At 47.9% G+C, this 10,887-nt stretch overlaps 1 protein-coding gene across 1 annotated transcript; it reads right to left on the reverse strand.

Annotated features, from left to right (window-relative positions):
• Nucleotides 1-8,317: 8,317 nt before the first annotated feature.
• NHLH2 (nescient helix-loop-helix 2) lies at nt 8,318-8,734 on the reverse strand. Its single transcript, XM_042868536.1, has one exon. The coding sequence runs from the start codon at nt 8,732-8,734 to the stop codon at nt 8,318-8,320; it is 417 nt and encodes a 138-aa protein (XP_042724470.1).
• Between the last annotated feature and the right edge of the window lie 2,153 nt (nt 8,735-10,887).

Genomic DNA, 10,887 nt, shown 5'->3' on the forward strand with positions numbered 1-10,887 from the left:
TGGAAGCCTGTAAATCCTATTTCACGTAGTAGTCTCACCTTTTGGATGCTGTTGAGGAGGAAGTTGTTTGGTAGCAAAAGTCCTGTATGTCTTGAAACGATACACAGGAGATATTAGTGTCAGTAGGTCAAGCATTCTCTATAAGCCCACCACTGAGAGCTGCTTTAACAGTGATTCAAGAAAAGGTCACATGAGGCAAATTCACCTCTACAGAGTAAGGTTCTAATCTTGCATTCTGTTACAGGGTGAATGGAGTAGGGAAGTCTTGCACTGATACACTTTGTGTGTTGTGTGAAGCTACTTCATGGGTCAAGAAATCTGGCAGCTCCTTCTCAATAAGTGCTTTGGTATTCAGGAGCATTGTGTGGGGAGCCCTGCACTGGGAGAGCCTAACGGGCTATTTGTTTTGAAATCCACACTTTCTCTGCTATAAGGATAAATGAGAGAGTATAGACTTTGAGATGTACGTATGACTAGGTACATAAAGGCAGTTTAAACCTTTGAAAACCCTTTTTCATTCCCTAGGTCTTCATGCTTTGTTATTCCCAATTATTTATTATTGACAAATCAGGAATGATTCCACTTCTGGAAACACCATACCTACCTGAGTAGGAAGACATGTCCCGTGCTGGAGATGCCTCTGGCTGTGGAACTTAGCCTGGTCTGCTTGTACTATTTCAATAATTACATAAGATGTCACTCTGCAGGTGCTTGGATCTGAGACACTTTTGAATACTCGAGAAGCCCCAATGGAATCGACTTAGAAGACAACTGACTGTTTCTTTAATAGAATACTGATAACCCTCATACTCTTCTGCTCTTGCTTCTCCTCTTCTAGTCACCACTTTAATTTCCCTTCCTTATTTTTTCTCTTTTCTGCATCTTGAGTCTAAGGTATATAGGATTTTGGTAGTTTTTGGTGACCGGTATGTCTGAAACTCAACTCTCAAGTCTGTCATCAGTTCTTTCCCTCTTTAGACACTTGTCATTTTCATCTGCAGCTAATTGCTAGATCCATTTGACTGTCCTACTGACTACTACAAAAGGACTTCATCCTTTTTTGGTTACTCTCACAATTCTAAGTGTCTCAATTGAGATCAGTAGAAGTACTGTAGATTTACCATTGTTTGACATCGGAATCCAACATTTTAGCTTTCAGGAAAAACACGTTTGTTTTGATTATTGACCCCAGGAACAAACTTTCCTCCCTCCTGATCCAAAAGATCATATATACCTTGCTCCATTGGTCCTGTGAGGACTCACTTAACAGAAAGTTATTGTGTCTAGAGCCAAAAAGGCTGAAGCTTGTGAGAACTGGTCATCTGTCAAAGATTCATTTCCTTCAGAGCATGAAGATGTGTGTAAGAGCAGTTGCACTGAGCCAGGTTGAACATCCATCTAGTTCAAACTTGGGCAAAATCCATGTGCCTGGAGTATATCATAATAATGGAGGTATATATGATCTCTGCTACAGATCTGCTGGCCTTCAGCCACCTGTGGCTTGAGGATAGCCTGAGTTGAAAGCAGCTTTTGCACATCTAGAGATCCTTGACAGATTGCTCTTCTGTGAACTTCTGTTCTTAAACCTCTTTAACACTTTTGTTTTCCCAGTCTTCCAAGGAAAAAGTTCCACAGTTTTACTGTACACGATGTGAGAAGACACCTCGTTTTGTTTGGTCTGAACCTGGCACACACCAATTTTAATTGATGCCACCTGCTATGTCAGAAGGCATTGCACAACTGGTCCTTTCTCACCACTTTCTTGGTAACTGGGACACAATGACTTCCAGTAAAATGACATCTCACTAGGTCGTTTTTACTCAGCTATTCTTGTAGGAAGCCTGCTCTGTACTTTGGCTTATCCATACTGACTTTCTCAGGTGCTTCTGTAGTAATTCTGATTTTTACTGAGAGGCTGTAGGGCCAGAGCCACATGCAGTTTTCAAGATACCCTGACTTTGTACAGTGGCATAATTATACTCTCTGTCTTGATTTCTACCTGCTCTGCTCTCACTACAATGATAATATCTGACATTTCATTTTCTTTCTTCCATGCCACCAAGAACCAAGCTGATGTTATCAAGAAACAATATATCATAAATACAAGATCTTGTTTCTATGGCTAGCTCAGGGCCTATCAGCTGAATGCGGAGTCAGAAATATTCTTCCCTGTGTGCACCACTTTATCACTTCATTTAGATTGAATTTCTTGGGCTATTTTATCAGTCTTGTACGGTCCTTCTGCAATTTTTCATGGTAAGTCTTTGTCTTTGTTATCCGGAATAACAAAATTCCAATACAGGTTTGTGGCTACATCCTCGGGTGACATATAGGGTCTGCATATAGGGTCATTTCTGGAAAAGTCTTGAAGCCTGTCTTAGATCCTGGGATTGCTCGAATGAGCAGAAAAAAAATCAATATTGAAAATACTGAGTCTGAAAGCCTGAGATGTGGGCAAGGCTTGCTTTTTAAAGTCTACACACAGCCATCCTGCTTTCTGCTCTGCTTTTCTTTTCATTTTCTTTCTTTGTGGTTATTTTCTCTGTGAGCTCAAGCTGAGCCCTAGTCCAGGGGTATGCAAACCTTTCTGCCACTTCCATGTGCAGAAGTTTTGAGGAGGGAGAGTGAGGAGACTTTACTGAAGGGCAGACAGTGTATGACAAACTGCTTTTCTTTTGGTTGTTGAGGAGACGTTCCTGAGCCAGTCCATCTCTTTAGTCATGGTTGAAGTCTATTTCCTGACCCCTTCCAGTTCCCCCCTTGCCTGGTGTCTGTCTTTTCCTGGACTGAATTCATTTCTAGCCCAGAGCAAACTGCTGCCTTTGGCTTGCTGGAGCAGGTTCTCCCCTTCTTCCCATGCTAGCAGTTCTATCAAGCTGCTGATATTCCTTCTCACTGCTGCACCTGCATATGCCCCAGGTTCACACAGCATTCCTCACCTGTATACCCCCAAATCCCTTGCCTTGTGCCGAGTTTCTTACTTGATGTGGCCCTTCTGTCTAGCTGACATGAGTGGTTTTGCCTTTCTTTAACTTTGTGCTCTTTTTTGTTGTTTTAAGCACTTGTGTTATCATCTTCTTTCATCCCTTACTCCAGGAAGGTAATTGTCCCCAAAGCAGCTTTCTCCAGTTGTCTTCCATATCTCAGTGAGGAACTCCAGTGCTGCAGCCCTGGATGGTGGGAGCAGGGAGGCTGCAGTGGTGGGCATGGTCCAGTGGTGCCAGATCACTTCGTTAGCCTTGAAACTCATGGCTGAGGGAAGACAGAGAAGCACTGAGCTGCTTGTGGAGGAGCCTGGCCTGGTGGCCACCGAACCGTGCAGTGAGGAGTTGAGAAAGCTGTGTTAGGCAGCCCAACTTTGTGCCTGCGCTTATGCGCCTGCGAGTGGACTGGGTCTGAGCTCCGTTTCACTCCAAGCCCGAGTTATTCCAGCCCAGTGACTCAATTTATTTCTGTCTCTGCTCCTGACATTTCTCTTTCAGGTGGCTGCTGCCTAGTTTTGGGTGGGGCGGTGGGCTGGGGTGACTCATGTTTCCAAGCTCTTATCGGCATCAGTATGATGTTCTGCTTTTCTTTGCTGTCATATGGCATCCCGCTCCCCACCCCGCCTTTCCCTCCCTCCGCCGTCTCCCAGAGGAGGCGACAGACGGTCCTGTAATTTGGTTCCATTCGCTCGACTGGAGCAACACCTGCCCCCCTCTCTGGGGACAGGAGAGTCTCATCCCAAACCGCGTGAGGAGCCAAAGACAAATCTGAAGCCCACATGCAAATAGAGCCCAGGATAAAGCGACGTGGCCATTCTGGGCAGGAAAGGCAAAATCCGTCACCAGGGGAAGAGACGGCAAAAACAGAACTGGCTCAGAAGAAATAAATAAGAAGTGCCAGGAGATTGCCTTTTCCTTTTGGGTCGGTTGCTATTGTGGTTATTGATCTGTCCCACCCTGGAGAATAAACGGAGAGCACTGAAAAATAATGGCTGATATTAGAACGTATTTATTCCTCCTAAAAGGACCGGGTTAATTGGGTTACAGGATGGCTGGATACATGAACAGATAGAATGTCTCTGGTATTTCTTCATGGCTGTATAATGGAAAAGATCCATCTCTTTGTTGAATTTCATACACACAACAGCCCCTTCAGCTCCCCACCCCCCCATGTCTCTCCCTCTCTCACACACACATGCACTCTTTGCTAGAAACACAGCAAAGATATGAAATCGTAGCCAAGGCCCTCAGTATTTCTCTGCTGTAAATATAAGTGGTAATATACTACCTGGTTCACATGTGGAATAAGACAATACTTTGTACTGTAGTCGCACGGATATCAGCGTGTTTATTGGTAGAGGTTACTTTTGGCTTGCTGATTGTCTGCAGTTGCTGTATCAGAGTCTGGATCTGTTTGCAGGGTTCAGCTGAATCTGTTAGTTACCCCATTTCCTAACAGTATCAGTGTAAATGCATGTTGTGTCCTATATCTATTTGTGTCTATCTATATACGTCTGTAAACGCATTAAAACATCTTATTTTATGTTTAGGAGATGTTGGATATCTGTGGTTACTGGGGTATTAGAGATCTATACATTCAAAGTGCTTTCTGTACATGAGTGCTGTGTTTTATATATAGGGCTGAACTGGGCTTAAACCACTTATTTTAGCCCTAACTGATGCTCTTGGGGTTCTGCCTTCTTTGTCTCTGAATGTGCTTTCTTTCTCAGTCTGCAGGATGAGCTCCTCTTTAAATGTGAAAGAACAAAACCTGAATGTAGCTTCAACATTAACGTTAATCACTACAAACCCAGGAAATATTAACTCCTTCTTTTTGCCCTGCAAAAAGGTCTGGTTGTTGGACTGGCTGAACATGATGTAACCTTCCATTGAGCAATTCCATCCTGTTCCCACCATAACATTGTGCAAGATCAGTCAGTCCTGTATTGCCGAGGGAACACAGATGTAGGCAAAGTAACTTTGATTACATAATTAGAATTTATCACTCTGTAATGCAGATTTGCAATGAGATGGAGTTTATGTTGTTTACTCGTCCATAAATCCAGAGTTTAGAGCACTTAGTCATGCAGCCTTTTCACTGTGTTGTCCTTGTAACTTGTTCATACTATTCAGATCTTTCTTAATCTGTATTTTTTTAAGGGGGATGTGGGAGAAAAAAACCTACGTCTTGTTTTCAGTGGTCATCAGCTGCTAGATAAGAATGACTTCCTTCTTGATGCCAGGAGGAAAGACAGAAGTGGTTTTGCTGATGTCACAGTGGTGAGAGAACATGAGCAAGGTGGTGAGTGGATGGAAGTGAGATGGATTTTTCAGGGAGAAGCAATTTTCTGTACCGGATAAATAGTTGCATTTGGAAGAAAAGGACACATCTTCAGGTCATGCACCCCAGCCTTTCTGTAGGTTAAAAGTGAGGCTGGATCTTTCTGCTATCAGCAAAAGCAAAGCCCTTCCTGCCTTCTCTCTGAGTACAATCATGCTCTCTGTTGTCTTGGGGAATGGTAGGAATGGTTGAACCCAGAGAAGACTTTTGCTTCCCAATCTGAGCAGTACCCGGCCACCTTGGCAATACTCTCATCCGTGTTTGTAGGATAGGGACCTTGCTGGGCCAGGAGCCCAACCTTGCAGCCTTCACTGCAAAGAGACCATGAGGAGCGTGGTGGGGACACTTGCAAGAGTGTGCACTGGTGGGGGATTGGCCTCACTGCTGGGGCAAGGAGTGCTGTGCTTATGTCTCCGAAACTCAGGACGCGTTTGGGCTGATATCAGGGATATCAGCAAATATCATTGTGGGGCCCACGCTAGACCATCTCTCAGCCTGTGAGCTGATGTTTACACTACTCCAAAATATGTGTTTGCAACACCCTAGGTGGGCAGAGGGACAATGTGTTCACATCTCCTTATCCCACAACCTGTGTGCCAAAATAAGGCACTGATAGCTGCAGTCACCGTCCTCTCTTCCCTTAAACATGCATTCCTACACTTGGAAAGGAAAAAACATGTTAATCTTTATATTAACTAAGTTCTCCTGGATGTTGGTAGCAGGAAGATTTGCTGGATGGCAGGACTTGCACATCAGACTTGACCCAGTGTCCAAACTTTGGCAGATGCCAAGAAACAAGGCTGTCCTGAAGCAGAGCATCTCCAGAGCAGCGGAGTTATTTCAGCACTGCAAGTTGCTGGATTTGATAACTGTGCCTTGAACTACCCAGTCTGTGTTTGTCCCCTGGGACTTGGGAAGTGTGCATTGGTAGAAAGTGGAATTAACAGCCTCTCTGACAGGTTTTCTGCATGCAGCTTTTCAGCTGGGCAAGACCACACTTAATTAAACCACTGCACAAAGTGTCAGCCATAAAAATGGGAGGGGAGGGAGGGTTTTATCTCTAAAGCGAGTAACAATGGATGTGCTGCTACTACTGAATGCAGCCTGCCCATGTCGATGGCAATGTTCAAACTGTGGGTAAAATTAACCCCTTGCAGTAAAGAAGAAAAGAATGTAATAAGTCAGGTGGCAGCGAGGTCTTGCTTTACTGAGGCAGTAACCTTTCTGTTACTGAGTCTGTGTCTGCATCATGTTTCCCCTGTCAGTGGTGGAGCCTTATAAAGGAGAACAGATGAGGTTCTCGTAAGTAAGGATAGGACAAGATTTATTGCTTGGTTTCAATAGAATTGGACCTGACATGACCGGGATCATAACCAAATTTAAACGAGAGCGAGGAAATCCACTCCATGCAGGCAAGATGCAACACGTGTGTTTTGGTTGCGAAGTTGGACATATCAAAGAGCAGTGCAGCAAAGCAGGTGCTTCCCAGCATCGGGTTTGTTGTTACGGCCTCAGCCTTGAAGCCTGCAGCCAAGCACAGGTTGCTGTGGGGCAGCAGTGACAGTCGTGCTGCTGTGCCTCATCCACACACCGGCAGCTGAGCTGGGGGGTGGCCGCCTCACACAAGCAAGGGGCAGGGAACCTGTTGGAGCTTTCCATGCACATCGTGAGCAGGTTTCAAGCCTTGTTCACAAGGCAGGCAGTAGAGTCTGTCAACCCTCGTTTTTACAGAAAGACCAACGGGGAGAAATAATTAGGAAAAAAACAGCATTTATTTGATACTTTTATTTATATGCAAAACAGGTCACCATTCATGAGAGATATGAAAAACGTATCAGATAGAAACCAGATTTATCTATTTTCACTACAAAATATTGCATTATATAAAGCAACAGAGACACACAAAAAAACCCTGAAAAAGACTAAAATCTTTGGATAGCAGATGTGTTTTTTTTTTTTGTTGCTGTTTTTTCTTTTTCTTTCTCATCCCTAGAATGCGCTTCTTGCTTTAAGAGATTCACAGCAAAGGACATGAAACATTTTCAGGTTATAGCAATTTTTTTTTTTTTTTTTTTTTTTTTTTGGTTGTCACAAAGGAAAGCAGTCCTGGATTTACTTCTTTTTATTTTATTTTATTTTTTTTTTTAGGAAACAAAAAAAAAAGAAAAAAAAAAAAAGTCCTTACCTAAAAATATACCGCACACATACAGGCCACGCTCAGCCCCACACACATCCGCCTATAGGCACACGCAGCGATACACCCACAAAAGAACTACTTCCCTTATAAACGATTTGCAAAGTACTTCTCAGACGGAACTATAGATCAGAAGAACGACAAGTCTTAAAAAACTCTCCTAGTTAAGTGCTAGTGGTTGTCCATCCCACACACACACACACACGCACACAGAAAAGAAAAGAAGGCCAACAAACGTCTTGGTATATATAAAATAGAAACGGGAAGGGAGGGAAGGTTTGTCACACACGAGTGCAATATAATCGGAGCGAAACAAACAAACAAGAAAGTAAACCAAAACAGAGCACTGCCTCGATCCCAACGCACACTTACAAACGTAATATTCCACAGGAGAAAGTGTAAACACCCGACTATAGAAAACAATTGGCACAAAGTATCCAAAGTAAAATTGCCACCACTCTGAAAAATAAATAAGTCTTGAAAAAAATAAATTGTCAACTCCTTCTACCATAAATAAAAAATAGTTATTTTCAACCGCACCCACGGGTCACACGTTTAAGGTCACAAGAAGATGTTTTTGGATATATATAAAGGGGCACTTGACAGCCTGAAGGAACGATCCCATTTTACACTTCTCTGCTTAAAGCAGCGCTGCGACGCGACCGCGAGGAGAAGCCCTCCGCGCCCTCCGCCGGGCCCCGCTCTGCCCCGTGGCCGCCCGCGGGCTCTGGGGGCCGGGCTGACCGCCGGCGGCGCGCCCCGTTCCGGCTTCCGCGGGGCCGACGGGTCGGGAGGGAGTTACACGTCCAGGACGTGGTTGAGATAGGAGATGTAGCAGATGGCGAGGCGCAGGATTTCGATCTTGGACAGCTTCTTGTCGGGGGGGAGAGTGGGCAGCAGCTTCCGCAGCTCGGCGAAGGCGAGGTTGAAGGCCTCCACGCGGATCCGCTCCCTCGTGGCGTGGGCCGAGCGGTACTTGGCCGTGGCTCTCCGTCGCCGCCTCTTCTCCTCGCGGCTCAGCGGCGGCGGGTGCAGCCCCGGCCGTCCCCCGCCGCGACCCTCCCCGCCTCCCCCTCCGCCGCCGCCCTCCGCGGGCTCCGGGTCGGAGACGCAGCAGCTGAGCGCCCGGCCGTCCGCGCCGCCCAGGGACTCCGGGTCGGAGGGCGCCGAGGAGGGGTGGTCGGAGTCGGCCGCTTGGTCCGGGCTGAGCATCATCGTGGTGGGGGCGGAGGAGCCTTCCCGGGACAGAGAAGCAGAGAGAGCGGGCTCAGAGCCCCCGTCCCGCGGCGGAGCGCTGCCCCCACCGCCGCCTCCCCGCGGCCGCGCTCCGTCGCGGAGCTGCCAGCGCTCGCTCCTTTGTCCGAGCGGCCCCGGAAAGCGAGAAAAGAAATACACCCGCCTTACTAACGAGCTAACATCCAGCGGCTCAAATCGGGCCGGTTTGTTTTCCTGCCATTTGAATACCTCCGTTCTCCCCTGCCAAACGCCGCCGCACCATTGCTCTGTCGGGATGCGGGCTGCAGACCGCCGCTGGTAAATAAGCAGGGGAAAGCCCGGCTCGAGGCTCCCAAACCTTGCGGGGAAATTCATTTCCCCAGTCCGAACTGCGGGATCTGCCGCGTGTGCCCGGATCTCCACTTGCTCTTTGCTCTGCGCTACTTTCATTATTGTTATTATTATTATTTCTACTGCTATTTTCCTGACACTAGTCGTGGTATTCTCCGGCGATTATATGGGGACTATAGGAGAGCCGCAGGTTTTATTTTCTATATATATATATATTTAGGTGCGAATTAAGAAACAAACGATGAAAGAAGTAGAAAAGCCCCAAAGCAGGGCCCGAACTTCCCGATTCCTTTAAATTTTCCCTCCTCTCCCCTCCCTGCGCGGAAAGGATTGGGGGGGAGTGGGGAGGGGGGGGAAAGGAAGAAAGGGGAAATAAATAAATAAGTGCGGTGGTGCCTTTCAAAAGAAAATTGAATCGTAGCTTCTTGCGGCCTCACGGAGCACCATCTGTCATGTAGACAGCAGCACAAACCCGGGCGCGTACGGGGACATGCCGGCATGTAATAAAACAATACATCAGAGCTCGGGGATAACCTTGGACGCGGTGTATGTGTTATGCCGGGTGCGTGTGTGCGAGTCGGGGGGTGTCGAGCGGGGAGGGGAGGGGGCACGGCCCGTCTCCAAAAATCCCATCGCCGTGGATTTCCTTGTCAAGTTCCCTGGCAAAGTCCGCCTCGGCTCTCGGGGAAAATCAAAGGCAAGAATAGAGAACGGAACGGAGGGGCGGCCAGAGAGCTGGGCGAGCAGGGAGCCTCGCCGGGGCCGGGAGAGGTCCTTCCCCCCTGGATGTTAATAGGCACCCTGGATGTTAATAGGCCCGCAAGGCAGGGGTGAGGAGTAACATAAGGGCAGCTCAGCGAGTCGGCTACTTCTTGGGAGGAAAAAAAATAAACAAAAAAATAAAAAATAAGAGTAGAATCCCCGCTCAGCTGAGACCCCAGCGGGCAGGCTGGTTGAGAGCGCACCGGCGGGGAAAGGAAAGACGTGAATGAAAACGAGCAACGACAGAGGTGCTTCCCGGAGAAAGTTGCTTTAAGGTTTTTCTACGCTGTGAGATGAATATCTCCGTTTGGTTCGCTTTTATCGCGGTTGTTTCCCGCGATCCGAACCAGGTAGAGGCTCCTTTCTATTTCTTCCCCCCTCCCCCGGCCACCCCGCACAGCCGGGGCAGGACGCACCGCGGGGCCGCTTACCTCGGCGCCGCCGCTCGCACCGCCGCTCCCCTCGGGTCCCTTCGCCCCCTCGGCGGTGCCTTTACAGTTCAGATGCGCCTCCGGCAGCAGAGCATGGAACAATTCAGAAAAAAATAATAATCAAACGGAGGGAATTAGAAGCTGAGCGGCGTCCTGCTCGGGTGGGGAAGGGAGGCTCTCATCCCTCGCCGCGGCCTCCAGCGCTCCGGAGATGTTATCGCCGTGCTCGGTGACGGAGTATAAATAACAACTTAAGTTACTTACGATGCATCGGGGGAGAAAAGAGCCGTTCCCCCATCCGAACCCTCCTCCGCCCGTTAATTCGGGGCAGCGGGCTGCAGAGGCGACGAGCCGCGTTTAGGGGGAAAAAGAAAAATTATTCGCCTTCTTCGTCCTCCTCTTGCCAGGATCAATAACAAAAGGGATGCGGAGGTGCCACCAGCGGGGCTGCTCCCCTCCCCGCCCCTCGGCCTCTCCGCAGAGCCGGGGTGCGGAGCCGGCGGTGGGGCCGCTTTGTTCCGCCAGGGCCGGCCCGGTGCCCGGAGCGGGTCGGGGCACAGCGCTCGTTCCTTTCTTCTCTCTCTGTATCTTCCTTTTGTCTTTTTCTTT

Source organism: Lagopus leucura, unplaced genomic scaffold (assembly GCF_019238085.1).
Source record: "Lagopus leucura isolate 7727_CA_CO unplaced genomic scaffold, USGS_WTPT01 Super-Scaffold_100001, whole genome shotgun sequence".
In the NCBI taxonomy this organism is placed as follows: Eukaryota; Metazoa; Chordata; class Aves; order Galliformes; family Phasianidae; genus Lagopus; species Lagopus leucura.